The 16,405-nt window shown below is 40.2% G+C and overlaps 1 protein-coding gene across 1 annotated transcript in view; it reads left to right on the top strand.

The window, feature by feature from the left end:
• PPP1R12B (protein phosphatase 1 regulatory subunit 12B) overlaps positions 1-16,405 on the top strand; it is a 160,045-nt gene that overhangs the window by 96,749 nt on the left and 46,891 nt on the right. Inside the window, 2 exon segments of the mRNA XM_034767616.1 lie at positions 117-229; positions 711-752. Coding sequence (XP_034623507.1) covers positions 117-229; positions 711-752 — 155 coding nt within the window.

The following is a 16,405-nucleotide window of genomic DNA, read 5'->3' as shown; positions in this document are numbered from 1 at the left end:
GTACAACACGAGCCCTTTCTTGGTGATGGAAACCAGTTTGAAAATGTCACCAGGGCTTTGAGAAAAGCACACAGGTAAATCATTTAAATCAAAGCAGTCTGTCCTTGTTTGGCTAGAGTGTGAAGATCAGGATTTAGATGATAGATCTCCAAACAAGCAGTCAATCCGAGAGAGGCGGCGGCCAAAGGAGAGGCGAAGAGGCACTGGAATCTCTTTCTGGACAAAAGATGTGAGTGACTTTGTTGGGGTGGGAGAAAAGGGAATTTGTTCTACCACATTCAAAGTGAATTTGCTTCTGGTTTTGAATAGGATGGCTGCATCCCGTTAGCTTAGTGCATAGGCCTGAAAGGTCCCAGGAAGAAAAGCTCTGTGTAAGCTTGAAAGCTTGCGTCTCTCACCAACAGAAGCTGGTCCAGTAAAAGATATTCCCTCACCCACCTTGCCCTTTAAAGTTTATCAAATGGGAGGTAATTGGAGAAGCTCTGAGATTAGCACCATCTCCTGCCTTTGAGAATCTGCCTTTGATTACTGAGACTTAAAGTTCCTTTGTACAATCCCTTTCTCAAAAGCTTTTCACAGTTACCTAGATATCAAGAATCAGCACCTCTCTCTTGAAAAGCCTAGTCACGTAAATACCAGGAAATCCAAACCTTGCTGCTATAGAAGTTATTACCCTACATGGCTACATTCATTTTCTTCTTTCTCTCTAGGATGACGAGGTTGATGGGAATGAGGAAGTGAAGGAGTCTCGGGTAAGTGAGGATCCAACGATGTACATTGCCTTAACTACCTTGCTATCATCTACATTTTGGTGGCAGCAGGACTGCTGTGAATTCACTTGTATTTGTTAGGGAAAGTGTGTCTGTCTGAATTACACATTGCTTCCAGGCCTGGTAGTCACTCCAGTTCTGTGAAGCAAATCGCTGCTGATCTTTCCTCGGGAAGCTATGGCACACATACACCTTGAATCTGCTGTTCTATGAGGTCTGTGTAGTCTGATTGTCAAGGAAACCTGAAGGGTTGTAACAGCGGCTGTGAGATAAAGGCTGTGCTAGGGGTCTAATATACTGTATCAAAAGGCTGACTGCAGAATGTGGGAAGTGTGGCTATCACAGGTTGCAAGGGAAGCAGAGATCTCTTAACCAGAATGTGGCTCAATAGAGTAAGAGGGATTCATTCTAACTTAGAAAACAAGTATATTTATACTTCCCATGCCTACACTCTTGTCTTGTTGTGGGTGCAGGCTTTCTATTCTTCTATCCCCTACAACTGGAACGGTCTTGCTATTCTCCAAATTCCTTCAAATCTCTCTTCCTTTCTTTCATCTATAATTGCTAAACCCTCCATTGCCTGAACAGTCTTGTATCTTGCCTTGTTTTGGTCTTGTCGGTCTTGGGCTGAGACACGTTTGGGGCCAGGAACATGTCTTGGTCTGTTGAACAATGTTTGTTCCGAAACCATCAGTGCATCATTTGTTAGACCAGGAGAAAAATAACAGCTGTTCAAGGCTCCATAAGTACCTCACTGGTGGTTGACATCAGGTGCCAGCATGGGCATATGATTTTATTGTTTAAAAAGAACCCAATTTAATTCAGTCCAAATGGCTTTTTCACATATTTTGCTAAACAGATCATTTTGCGGCATGGCGGTTGGTGGCACTGTTTTAATCAATTGTTGAGGGATCCATATTCAATTCTGTGGTGTTACAAATTAAGTTTTCTATGTCATGGATGCTTGTCCTTTCCTTAAAAATACCCCACTTTGACTCAGCCTGATAAAAGTGAATCTGATAGGGACGGAGACTGGTAGGCAAATGGGATGACGGCACAGTATGTCCTTATCTTACAATTGCATAAAGTTGCTTGTGCCAGCCTTCCCTTGTAGAGCACTGAAAACATAGAACTCAAGATGTTCTTCCCAGACTCCATATTGTAGACAGAGCAGTAGCACCATAATTCCCATTATTAGAACCTGCTTTCAGTTGCCTAAAGATTGCCAAACTTTAATCATTTGAGCTGAAATGTTCCATGCCAGGGGTCTGCCTGAAGCTGAAACAGAAACTTTTCTGGGCAGTTTCAGCCAAAACTGTTTAGCCATTTCAGAGAACGACATAAGTGGAAAAATACATTGGGGGGGGGGGGGTGTATGTACTCTCACATACACAGACACACACTGTCAATCTTTTCTCTGGGAAGCTCTCTGGAAACAGGAACTTGAAATTTGGCAGGCTGGTGGCCTTTGAGCTAGCTGTTCCTGTGAAAAGCTGGCCAAGTTATAAGCTTTTGAAAAACCTCAGTTATTACACGCTCACTAGAGACTTCTTAGAGTTTAGCGGCTAAAGTCTCCCCAAAATCTGCTCACAATGAGCATGTTCCAACCCCTCACAGCTCCTGCATGTGACCATGACTCTCTCCACAGAACAACAGAGTATGGACCAGCTCAGGGTTGTGGGAACTAAACTCGTCTTTCTATGTAATTGCTGCTCTGGGCCGGGTTGTGACTGGGCACCAGAACTGAGGGCAGGCAACTAGACCAGAGGGAGGAGAAGGAGTAGAATGAGATGAGGAACCTAGTGAAACTGACTTGGGGGGAGGAAGAGACTGGGACAGGGAGGAGCCAGTTGGTGGAGGGTGAATGGGAAACCGATCTCATGAGATGCTGGTGTGCAGAGGGGATGACTGAAAGCCTGGGTGGATAGAGTGGCAGATCAGACTAGGACTGGGATGAGAAGCCTGAGGAGTGGAGACTTGGACTGGGTAGGCAAAGGGAATGGGACTGGAATGAGGAGCCGGGGTGGGGAAGACGCAGGACCATAACAGGTTGGAAGGTACAAGGTCGAAGGTGTCAAGCTTGGGAAAGGCAGGCAGAAGAGTCTGGTTCCACTAAATGAGACACCCTTCAGAGCCTGGAATGGACTCCAATATTCCTGAGTCCCACCCATTCCTGTGCTGTTAGTAAATATCCCTGAAACCCATGGGTAAAGTGTCCTATCCCCCTATAGTGCCCATCCATAGATGGGATGACAACCTACTACTGCTAGCAGTTACTCATTTAGCTCAAGTGGCAGAGATCTGTGCAGTGGATCTAAAGGTTCTAAGTGGAATTTCTATATTAGTTTGCTTTTTAAAAAAAACCATTAAATTATGCAAACTATGTTAAAAACCTAAGCGTTCTCCTTGTGAACATTGATCACTCAAAAACTAGGAAATTCCAGAGTTAAGGTTGTTTTACCTTAACCCCCTTGTGCATATGCATTATGGTACAGTTGTTAGTTACATGATCATAGTATTTTTTCCACAGGAGCCCTGCCTCTTCATCCCAATCTCATTTTCTTTGACTACCTTGTACAAGTGTCTTCACTTCTCAGGTCTCATCCCAGTCTCCTAGTCCTGCCAGTCCCAGATCAGTTTCTGTAAGATGCTGCATTGCCTGACAAGTTTTTATAGGCATGTTGCTGTACTGTGAGAAATACTTGGCATAGTGATTAAGAATGTAGTGTGGGGTTCTGCACTGCTAATTGGAGAGAGAAGTCCTTACTACTGGGTGTGTGTCAGAAAACCTGGTAGATCAACAAATATTTGGACTTGGATAATCTGGATGCAAAATGTAGATGAGGATTTTGTTTGGGCAAAAAAGATGGAAGAAAAATGTAATTTAAAATAGCAAATTTTATATAATACAAGTAGAATAAAGGTTGTGATTCATAGAGAAATTATTTTCCTGCAGTTCTTTTTGGTGGAATTCTGTCTGGCACAAAAATGTGCCTTGCCCAGAAGTTCCAAAGATGGGCCAATGGGCATTTAAGCTTTTTGTAACACTCAGCTCTGTGCCAAGTATTTCTCTCAGTACAGGAACATGCCGATAAACTTGTCTGACAATGCAGCATCTTAAGAAATATTGTCTTTAAACCTGACTTGTGTATAAATACAATGAAACACCTTTGTGAATGCTTACTTGGTAAAGTTATAAACTTCCAGGACAATGAGAGGTGATGAAGAAAAGGTCTGTTTACATGAACTTCTGGTATCAGCCCAGAGAATACTTCACAACAGCTATGTTAATGGATTTGAATCTTTACACAGAAGTGAGTCATAGGGCTACAGGTCTAGCACATCTGTTTGTATTGATTGTTATCCTATTTATTACTTATTAAAAGATTCCTGATTATTTGAAATTGCTGCTACAACCATCCAGCCAAACTCCGTTCCACAGTGTTTACCTTTTTGAGTGTTGTGTGTCTTTAACACAGTGTCATCAGATGAGGCAGTAGGAGTTTGTTTGTGCTCCAACTCATTTTTATTAAAAAGCGTTCAGGAAATTCAACCCTTCTACAGGATAAGCTAGAAATTCAAAGTGAAACCTGATGCATCTGAGAATCCTTTTATTAAACTGCAGCTGCCATGTGGCAGTGTTACAGCTGCTGCAGAACCATAGCTTTATGGAGGGGAGGGGGGGGGGGCAGGCTAATCAAACTCATTGCTTTAAAAAATACATATACATCTTTAAATCCAACTAGTTGGAAGCTTGTATTTCAGAGCACATGACCCTGGCTCCATTACAAAGGTGCTGTCTTTAATAGTATGATTGCATATTTGAATAGTCCTGCAAGGCCATCACTTAGAACCATGATGGAGTCTGTCCTTTCATCCTCCTCCCTTTCCCCGCTTCCAAAAAGGAAACTGTTCTGCTGCTGCACAGGAAGTTCCTAGCCTGCCCTTTTAGGTGAAGGGAGGGTCCGCCTACATCTTGAGTTCTCCCCTTCCTAGGATCTGATTGCCTAATATGGTAAGGTATGTCCAAAGCACAGGCTGTTCTTTGTCCAGATACAAGGGAAGTTGATTAGCAAGAGATTGCCATAGGTGAACGCTTTAGTGACTGATCCAGATGGAAAGCCTGCTTGTCTAGATTAGTGCAAAATGTTAATATGTACCATAACTTCCTGTCAGAGACCAGTTTGCTGCTCAGTTCCTCTTGGGGTAATTGTAATGCAAAGAGAGGGGGAAATATTTACCACGTTGTATTCACTTTCTAGCACAGATGCAGTATGACATGGGCGGGAAGCCATCTTGGCCCATGTCCAAGGCAGTGTGGGAGGAACTGTGTGTCACTTTAGATGAGTACAGTGAAATAAGGCACTTAATCATGCACAGAATAGGGATCGGTCTCAGAAACTTTGGCTCTGTGCAGCCCTGTTACAAACAAAAATGCTACAGTTGATTGTATATGTTTCAGGGAAAGTGGTTCTGCAGTCTAAACGCGTGCAGTTAGCAACATGTATCTGAATAAAAGTTGAGGCTAAAAATGGCAGTAAACCAATCTGCAACAGCATTCAACTATTGGAGCCCTTAATATGTTTAGGGATGGCTGTATTATGTTGGTAGTACCCTGAGTATCTTGGTGGGGCACTGTAGAAATAAATAAGTATTGTACAAATATTTTTAAAGCTTTACTCACCATCTGCACAGATTCTCTCTTATATCTTTTGTCCAGCCTCATGACTGTCGGTTGCTTTTTCTTAAAACATCATAGGATTGTCCTGGAGTCTCCAGGAATTAAAGATTAACCTTTCATTAAAGATTATCATGTGATGAAGCCTCCAGGAATATTGGCAAACCAAACCAAAATTGGCAACCCTAAACATCACTGTTTTGGGAAGGAAGCCTGACTTCCTATTTATGCATCACCATGATACAGCATTTAAATCGTCGGCCTGTATGCTACAGTAAAAGTGAAGGGGCAGCTGGCTAATTCCTATTTAAGGCACCAGGCATTTGGGGACAAAAATGTTTTGTGAAAAGCTGAGTAAACCACACCCACAAATCTGTTCCATGTAAAACACATGCTATGGCCTCTTCAGACTGCTCCCCTATAATCACCCAGGTCCTGACTAGGAAAGGGGCAGGATGAAACAATATGCTTGATGAAGGCAAGCAAGCCAAAGCCATCTTAAACCTGTCTCTGTGTCCAAAGAGAGGCCAAACCAAAGAAAAATTCCAGTAATACTTTCTGGAGTTCACACTGACCTTCTCACAAGATTGTGGCAATAGATTTCTGTGTCTGGGTGACTCCAAAGGCTAGCCTTGTGCTTCAACTTCTTGGTTTAATGCGTTACCTTCAGACTTGGTCTAGTGTAAACCTACTAGTCTGTGGAGGTTGCTTATAAGGATGGTCTTTGATGGGTTCGATGGCCCTTAAGTCATGACCTGGACCTGGACATTCCCTGCATTGCTTGTATTGAAATAAATTCCTGTTACTTTAAGGATTAGCAGAACGCTTACAAGCTTAAACCATCCAAACAAAAATTAACAGGATGTTTGTTTATAGTGTCCAACTATATCTCTTCATAGCATGTTAACAACTTATTTTTCTTTTCATCTTTATCTGGTTGACTGTTTTGTGGGTTCCCTACTCCTGTTGGTAACTAAACAATTTAGCCTTTTAGTGCTTGCAGTAGCCTGGAGCTGGGCCCATTTGCTCCAATGGGCGGTACGGACTTGACCTATCAAAATGTCTGATTTTGCTTTGTAATAACTCAGGAAGGAACTAGTAAATATCTGAATGTTAATGTGAGTGTCATGATGAGATTTGTGTAGCTATAAGGGTGTATTTCTTGAAGACTATATGGGTTTTCTCCAAACAGTGGAAGGAAATGGTTTCAGAAGACGCTAGCTCATACTTTTTTCCTTACTAAAAGCTTCCTCAGTTTCCTTTATTCATTCCCCAAGAAGCAGACAAAATACTTGGAATAGTGTGGCAAAGCTCCTCTGTAGCTGTCACTCCTAGCTGCCTACAGGTGCCTTTGGAAATGATGCATGCTCATGTCTGGGTGGTATGCAACTTGTGTATACAGAGAGCATAAGAAAATGGAGAGGCTGCATTGGTTTGTGGCTTACAAGTGGAACAAAAAGGGTACCTAAAATTCATTTGGAAAAAAGAAGTCAGACTGACCAAAAAGCATCCTACCTGTAAAGGAAGAATTGTGTGTTCTAAATTTTCAGTGTGTAGATGCCGCTTGTCACTTTGGTCCTTAGGAGGTCATTCCCCTTGTTCTGAAGCACTGGCTATATTTTCCCTTGATGGCTAACTTCTGCAAGAGGCCTCATAATTGAAATGTCATTATTGGTTATACTCTGATAGACTTAGATTCCTCATTCTGGAGGTTAGCATTGCTTTGTGCTGGGTATTCTGTCTTTCCATTTTATAAAAAGTAAATTCCTTATTCTGTAAGGCTCTTTACTGGAAGAAATTGTCATCCAGCCTGGTCTCACCAGGCGTCGATATGGGGGAGTTCATTTCTTAGTGCATTTTATGTGCCCGTTACTATTCGTGCTAGTACAGAGTGACACTTGGGTGTCTTTTGCACAAAATCTTGCCCACCGCTCCTAGTTTCAGCAATTTATTTACTAGGAGAACTTAAAATCTCTATGAAAAATTGCACCAGCTGTTGAAGAGAAGGTTTGTCCACTAAAAATTGGCCATCCTGATCTCCTTGATAGAAGACAGGAAATGTGATCATTTAAAGATCAAAATAGTAGCATTTGCAGAAAATCATATATTTTAAAGCATTTTTAAAGGAAAAGAGGACAGAAAAAATATCCATTACATAACTTCATTTGTGGCATTAGGCCAAGATTTTCCAAAGCAACTAGTGACTTTGGGTGTCCAACTTCAGATGCCTTAAAGGGGCCCAAATTTCAATAAGTCTTAAGAACCAATCCTCTGAAAATCAGGTCCCTTTTGAGGGGTCTCAAGATGGGCACCCAAAATCACTAGTCACTTTTGAAAATCTTGGACCTAGGTTTTGGAAACATAAAACTTCCAGGGAAGTGAAAGTTTATGGCAAAAATGTGTATTTCAAAACTCTGAATTATTTTGACAAAGGAATTGAAGCTACAATTTTAGTAACCCGTCATTAAAAACGACCTGAATGACCTGAAAATCAAAAAGGAATGCTACAAAAAGTGGAAACATGGACAAATTGCTAAGGATGAGTACAAAAGAATAGTACAAGCATGTAGGGACAAAATCAGCCTCTGGCATAAAATGAGTTATACCTAGCAAGGGACATGAAAGGCAGTATGAGGTTATATAAATACATGAGGACGAGAAATAATCAGCTTAATCTTCAGCAAGGCTGATTAGGTTGGATATTAGGAAAAACTTTAAGGATAGATAAGCTCTGGAACAGACTTCCAAGGGAGGTTGTGAAATCCCCATCACTGTCCATTTTTAAAAACAGGTTAGACAAATATCTGTCAGAGATGGTCTAGATTTACTTGGTCCTGCCGCAGCACAGGGAGCTGTACTAGATTACCTCTCAAATTCCCTTATAGCCCTGTGTGTCTATGGTTCTATGATTAAACTAGTATACAATATAAAGGGTTCATCTTTCTAGACAAAAATTGTTAGGAACAGTTACTCGTTTTATGATAATACCTCATAGCTGGTTATGAATTAATATCATTATGGAACTCCCATTAATGTACTCTGAGGGGAGTTAACCAATGTCTAGGTCTCCCTCACCAATTCTCCTAAAGCTTTTTTAAAAGTGAAGGTTATAACCTATTGGTCTCCCTCAACATATGCCTCAAAAGTGACAAAATGTGGAAGGATGGGTATAGGGAGGGATTGTCTTCATAAAGAGAAGTCAATGGTAATTTACTTCTAGCATTGTTGCACAAAAGGTAATGTGCAGGAGGAAGTGAAGTCAGCGTAGGCCCCGATCCTGCCTTTTGCCCCAAGTGGGCACTCCTGTTCTGAACAGAGTTCCTTTGAAATTGGTGGACCTCTGCCCTCATGCAAGAGTCCACTCAGGCAGACTAGCTTTCCCTAGTGTGTACTGCTCTTCTGGTGAGCTGGAGAACCCTTCTATGTGGCACAGGCTCTGAATTGTCACATTTCCTAAAGGAGGTGACAACCGAGCTTGCGTTCATTTCAGTGTGCCAGTTTATATACTTGCAGTGCACTCAGAAATAGGTTAGAAACCATAATGAAGTGGGATTTTGTTGACTTAGTTATAAATGTTTCCAGTGCCATTAAAAAGGCAAGGTGGGTGAGCTAATATCTTGTCTCTATAATATCCTGGGACTGACACAGCTATAACTACTCTACATACTAAAAAGGCAGGCATATTTAAAGTATTTCAGATTGGTTCCATCCTCCATATCTCCCTGGTTATTTCCATAAACAAATGAACAGGAAAGGTCATGGATGGCTGGGTTGGGTAGGAAGCACATGGAATCTGGTGCATCCAGAGATGAATAGAATAAAACTTGTCTTAGGCATATTAATAACTGTCTGAGGCTTTCATATATCTTTTTACATACTAAGCTCTCATGTTCTGGAAAGTCCCCTTTGGTTTAAAAGTGCTACATTTGCCTCTGGTTATGATGTTACTTTGGCCTTGGGTACACTTTCCCTGTATGGCCCTTCAGCAATATTCTGGAAACTTATGTTCCTCTTTCATTTATTTGACTTGTTACTGCTTCATGCATCCTTGTTATGAGAGCTATACTGAGGACGAGGGAAACTAGAGTAACATTTCCTAGAATGTAATCATTGTTGAGCAGCTCTTAGTGGAAAATATTATACACTGAAAAAATGCTATATCCAGTGGCAGACATGGGCTTGAATTTTAAGTCGCTTGCATGAGCACTGTCCTGAATGGGAATTGTATATTGACCATGTAAAGCAGCAGTGCTGTTTTTATCAGGCTATGTTCAAATTTTAAAGTTGCTGCTTCCCTTTTTTGAGTAAAATACAGAACTGACGCTGTGGCGTGAACCTGGATGTGGAAAGACAGGTTAAAAGGTTTTTTTTTTTTTTACTGTCTTTTTGCTGCCTGTGTGAAATCAGCATTTGATCTCAATCTAATTCCTAATGGCTCAGTAGTCACACATGGCTCAGTTTCAGCTGAGACCCAAGATTCTAACAGGCATGAAAATCAAACCAACGCTAGAAGTGAACCCTCCTCTTGAGACTGAAGCACAGTGGGGATGATGGTAGAAGGGAGTTCAGCACTGTCATTGCCTGTGCTTCTGAGCTTTATACCCAGAATTTAGAAGGGAATTAGAACTGCAGTCTTTAAGACCATCTATTTTAGGCAGAATAGGCATTGCTATGCCAATCTTCATATAACAAGAGGAGTCTGTTTCCCAACATGAATGCAGTTGTTACTTTTGATTGCAGGCAGCAAGGACATTCTATTTTGCTGTAACTCCCTTTTGCTGTCTTTTCAGGTGTTTGTGAATCTGACACTGGAATTCTCCCTCCAACTCCTCTCTAGTTCATTACACTAAATAAGTTGGGGAAATTCCTAGAATGGGGGAACAAATGTTCACTCTTCTAGTTGCTCTGTTCCAACATATTTTATGCTTGAATAATGAGTAGCTTGTGCATCTCATCTTTTCTTTCAGTAGTAATCAGAGTAGTTTGATTACATTTAGAAGAGAAATGTATTTAAACTTTTACAGGTGCTAAGGACCAGTCACTTTCTTGCAGGTCATGTGGCTTTTTTTATTGCTCTTTGCTGTGGCCTTTTTTCTGTATTTCTTAAAAACAAAAAAACAAAAACCAGACTCAGAGACACATACACCGCTTTGTCCAGAAACCTTGAACTTCATATGTGAAACAAGGGGCTAAGATGACTACACATTATGAGGAGTTAGTTTTAGTGCTGATTGAAATGTCTGTTGGTTTATGGTTCCCAGCCTTTGTATGAGCAGAAAACAAGCTATTGCATTTCAGCTACATTGGAGTATGTAGGATGGGGGAAAGTATGACTCCAGATGTGTGTTGGAGTGAGAGTGAGTGAGAGAAATTGCTGTGACTTTGGGAGAGTGGGGAAAAATGGATCCTTTCCTTCCTAGACTGCAAATCTGCAAGACATACGATAAAGTCAGCTCATGGGAACGCCAGTTGGTACACTGCAGACGAAAGACTATTCACTTGTACAGTTTGTATTCCATTTATGGGAAAGTGCTGCAGTGCCTTTATATGTTTACAACAGAGCCTAGTGCCAGCCCAATAATTTTTTTGTTACAGTCCGTTCAACCCTCTGTTGCTGGACATAACCTTGTTTGGTTCTAAATAAACGTTGTAAGACAGTATTTGTATTAATGTTACCTGTTGGAGTGCTACATTACATTTTTCAGGGATAGTTACTTCTCTGGAACAGATTTTAAATGTACATTTTCCCCATATAGTAGAAACAAAAGTAAGTTATTGTTACTACTCTCAAAGGAGACTTTCCTGCATATCTTTTGAGAATAGAAGGCTAGCGGTAATACAAGAAACATGCGTCATCCCAAGAGCATGAGTAAGTCATAAAGCTACCAATCTCAAAACGAGGTCACCCACTGAAATAGAGGATTATAATGCAATTCTGGCAGCATTTCTTTAAGGATGATGGGAATATGGGATAAACAATAGCATGTACGAGATTCAAACTTTTATTTGTTTACAAGTCCACCTAAAGCCGGGGTTCTCAGACTGGAGGTCAGGACCCCTCAGGGGGTCACGAGGTTATTATATGGGGGGGTCACGAGCTGTCAGCCTCCACCCCAAACCCCACTTTGCTTCCAGCATTTATAATAGTGTTAAATATATTAAAAAGTGTTTTTAATTTATAAGGGAGGGTCACACTCAGGGTCTTGCTATGTGAAAGGGGTCACCAGTACAAAAGTTTGAGGACCACTGACCTAAAGAATCTGAGAATGCTTTTGTGGGTGTTTATCAGAATGCTTACAGACCTGTACTCCAGTTACCTGTGTCCCATACTATCAGGAATTTAGTGTCACTGTCGCCATCCGTTTCTCTGCTTGTAGAGCAACAGATATTAATTTCAGAATCGCTACGTCTCGGCTAAGACTAGTAAGGCTTATTAACCACCAATTATTTGGAGCCCACATCTTCTACAAATGTCAGTGCCTCTCTTTCTGCATTGGAAAAAAGTCATGACCTTTTCTCGGTGGAAGTCAATGGTGGGGTTTATTCAATATATGCAAGGAATTATATAAGCTGAATTTTTTTAGGAAATCATGATATTGAGGCAGTCATGAAACTCATTAACTTCTGACCACATTACAAACCTACACACCACCAATTACCACCAGGCACTCAATACAAACAACTTAATATACTGTCAAATTCAATATTGATCTCAATTCTCTGGGTCTAGTTTTGTGTACCAAACCAGTAACACAAGAATCCAATTTAGGCAAATGTATATGTTATATTTGTCTCGTGACAGGTAGTTCAATTTTTAAATTAAATTTCCATGTATTTTCTATAAACTGGTTTGATCCCAACATAATTACTTTTAATTTTATTTTATAGCTGAGAGTAACGGCTTTGTAGCTTGGCCTATAGAAAGACAACTGTCAGGGCAGCTTAATTTCATAAGCTTTGGAATTTCCCCCCAAAACAGTGTCTCAGGAATAAATGTGGGTTTAGAATATTCTTGTGAATCCTGATTTTAATGTGTAAAACTAACTTTAAATACAGCTTTAAAAAACTTTCCATGAGTCCGAGCAAGACTAACTGGTAAGAGCATCAGGCAGTTAGCCTGCACTACTGAGTTCCAGAAACGATAGAGGTGAAATAACATTTTAATAGGAACAGAGGGTCCTGTGGCACCTTTAAGACTAACAGAAGTATTGGGAGCATAAGCTTTTGTGGGTAAGAACCTCACTTCTTGCATCTGAAGAAGTGAGGTTCTTACCCACGAAAGCTTATGCTCCCAATACTTCTGTTAGTCTTAAAGGTGCCACAGGACCCTCTGTTGCTTTTTACAGATTCAGACTAACACGGCTACCCCTCTGATATTTAAATAGGGTTGTCGATTAATTGCAGTTAACTCACGCAATTAACTCAAATTAATTGTGATTAAAAAAATTAATTGCGATTAATCGCACTGTTAAACAATACAATACCAATTGAAATGTATTAAATATTTTGGATGTTTTTCTACATTTTCAAATATATTCATTTCAATTACAACACAGAATACAAAGTGTACAGTGCTTACTTTATATTATTTTTTATTATAAATATTTGCACTGTAAAAATGATAAAAGAAATAGTATTTTTCAGTTCACCTCATACAAGTACTGTAGTGCAATCTCTTTATCATGAAAATGCAACTTACAAATGTAGGTTTTTTGTTACATAACTGCACTCAAAAACAAAACAATGTAAAACTTTAGAGCCTACAAATCCACTCAGTCCTATTTCTTGTTCAGCCAATCGCTAAGACAAACGAGTTTGTTTGTATTTGTGGGAGATAATGCTACCCACTTCCTAATTACAATGTTACCTGAAAGTGAGAACAGGCGTTTGCATGGCACTGTTGTAGCTGGCATCGCAAGATATTCACGTGCCCTAGATGAGCTAAAGATTCATATGTCTCTTCATGCTTTGGCCATTGTTCCAGAGGACAGGCTTCCATGCTGATGACGCTCATTTAAAAAAACAAATGTGTTAATTAAATTTGGGGTTGAACTCCCTGGGGGAGAATTGTATGTCTCCTGCTCTGTTTTATCGGCATTCTGCCAGATATTTCTGGCAGTCCCGGATGATGACCCAGCACACGTTGTTTGTTTTAAGAACACTTTCACTGCAAATTTGACAAACTGCAAAGAAGATACCAGTGTGAAATTTCTAAACATAGCTACAGCACTGTACCCAATATTTAAGAATCTGAAGTGCCTTCCAAAATCTGAGAGGGATGAGGTGTGGACCATGCTTTCAGAAGTCTTAAAAGAGCAACAACCTATGCGGAAACTGCAGAACCCAAACCACCACAAAAGAAAATCAACCTTCTGATGATGGCATCTGACTGAAAATGAAAATGCATCGGTCCACACTGCTTTGGATCGTTATCGAGCAGAACCCGTCATCGCCATGTCCTCTGGAATGGTGGTTGACGCATCAATTGACGTATGACTCTTTAGCGTATCTGACATGTAAATATCTTGCGAGGTTGTCTACAATAGTGTCATGCAAATGCCTGTTCTCATTTTCAGGTGACACTGTAATTAAGAAGTGGGCAGCATTATCTCCCATAAATGTAAACAAACTTTTTTTTGTCTGAGCAATTGGCTGAACAATAAGTAGGACTGATCGGACTTGTAGGCTCTAAAGTTTTACATTGTTTTATTTTTGAATGCAGGGGTTTTTGGTACATAATTCTACATTTGTAAGTTCAATTTCATTATAAAGAGATAGCACTACAGTACTTGTATTTTTGTTTTTAACAGTGCAAATATTTGTAATAAAAATAAATATAAAGTGAGCATTGTACACGTTGTATTGTGTTGTAATTGAAATCAATATATTTGAAAATGTAGAAAACATCAAAAATATTTAAATGGTATTCTGTTGCTCAACAGCGCGATGAATTGCGTAATTAATCACGATTAATTTTTTTAATTGCTCAATTAATTGCGATTAATTTCTTTAATCTCTTGACAGCCCTACCTTTTAATGCAATAAACATCTAAATTATATTCCATAGACATGATTATTGGGTGCCTGTTGTACAGTTGAACTAGTAGACACTCTTATTGTATTTCTTGAAGCAAAGCAGAACAATCTAATGGTAGGTCCAAACTAAAAGATGAAGTAGCATATTCCCTGCCACAACCACTCTTTGCACCACTCATCCCTTTTGATCACAGCCCTCACCCCCATATTAAAACAATTTCCTCTCCATCCAGAACTCCTTATCGGATGGTTAAGGGAAAATAGGAGTTACTAAGACTGCAGGGCTCTTGATGTAACTTACTGAAAAGGCACATGGCTTGAGGAGCATGCTTCTTAGTTAAGCCCAAGGAAATAATGGTAAAACTGCCAAGTTAAATATTAAGAAAATCGGTCTAAAAGTAAGAATTTGAAATGGGTGACATTACAGAGATCTCAAAGTAATACACAAAGCTATCTTCAGTGTAGTAGCCCGATCTCAGAAGCTTTTTGCTTCATGGGAGTTGTCAAGGGAAATAACCTTGTTAATAAACATAACTCTCTGAAATCTGTTCCGGGGCAGTCGTCCTCACCACATGGAAATCCCTATAAATAAAATATTAACTCTCGAAAATCGGGGATTTAGGGGATTGTTGTATTATATGCTGTAGTATGGAAGCATCAGGTTTTACTGGAACAGCTGAAAAATAGTTTTGTCATAGGTTAGGCTGTGCCAAAATAAACTGGATGGTGCATATTCAGTGCTCGTGTGTATTTCAAGCATCCAGGGGAAGGTGGTAAACTTTTAGTTGCCTGTAGGAACTGGAACTGAAGGGCAAAGCAGTGGGTTGGAAGAGATGGGACAAATGCTAAGCCATTGGTCTTTCTTTGAATCTTGCCTACTTTTCAGTGTTTCACTAGTAGATTTCTAATTCTTTCTTCTATGAGCAATGTTCACGGGTGTTATGGAGTTGGATAATCTGTATGCTGTGTGGGAACATCTTACAAACTGTTTCCAGCTTCCATCCCATCTACAGTGAAGAGAGTTCACAGGGTTGTTGTCCAGAATAGATTTCTTCTGCTGGCTCCATATCCTTTGAAGACTTCTAATTTGCTCAAGGCTTGATGTCCTAGGAAGGGTATTTGTCTTAATAAATTATCTATGGTGGAAGCTTTATAGCTAAAAGATTTAAATTGTTCTGTTTGGCTAAGGGCTTCGTCCTGCTCTTTCTGATACACTGTGGTGTTGGATTAGAGTTCATCATGCTTTCCCCATTAATTATTTGTATAAGTCTCCTCCGTTAACCAGATCCACACAGTGATTTGTAGGTATTGTGTTTGTACCCAACTTCCCTTTAGCATCTTGCCTCTCCCTGAAATACCGTTATAGATGGGGGCATAAGACTGCATGAAATGGTATGCTGTATGAAGCGGCTGGGTGTAATTAAGACTGCATTATATTTATACTTCAGGGATGATCTGAGTGAAGAATCTTTTTCTGTTGCTATACTCAACTGCTTTACATTGTTGTAAATGTCCTGTACCTGCCAGGACTGTCTGTCCATGAATGGAGTCTGTGGGAAGGGGCTGTTCATGACATTAGCAGAGATGTGTTCTCTCTGAAATGCCTTGTTCTGCAGCTCACCGTGATTGTAGCTGTATAAATGTTCCTAGTCACAATCAAATCACCGTGGAGAACAACACACATAGCTACATAATACAACGTATTGCTGCTTACACATGAGAGTATTTATTTCAAAACAAGCCAGGCAGAACACACAGCCAGTCAGGTTGAGGCAGCAATCCCAAACATTGAAGCATCAGTCTCCATCAGAACATGGTAAATAGCAGAACCATGAGGGATAGAAGATTCAGTTTGGATAACAACACTGGGAAAACTTAAAGGGAAACAGTTTTAAAAGCTGAGAAGAAATTAGGTAGCTGT

The sequence above is a fragment of the Trachemys scripta genome, chromosome 4, assembly GCF_013100865.1.
Source record: "Trachemys scripta elegans isolate TJP31775 chromosome 4, CAS_Tse_1.0, whole genome shotgun sequence".
NCBI classification, from domain to species: Eukaryota; Metazoa; Chordata; order Testudines; family Emydidae; genus Trachemys; species Trachemys scripta.
The sequence above is the reverse complement of the archived record's forward strand: the minus strand, read 5'-3'. Positions and strand labels throughout refer to the sequence as shown.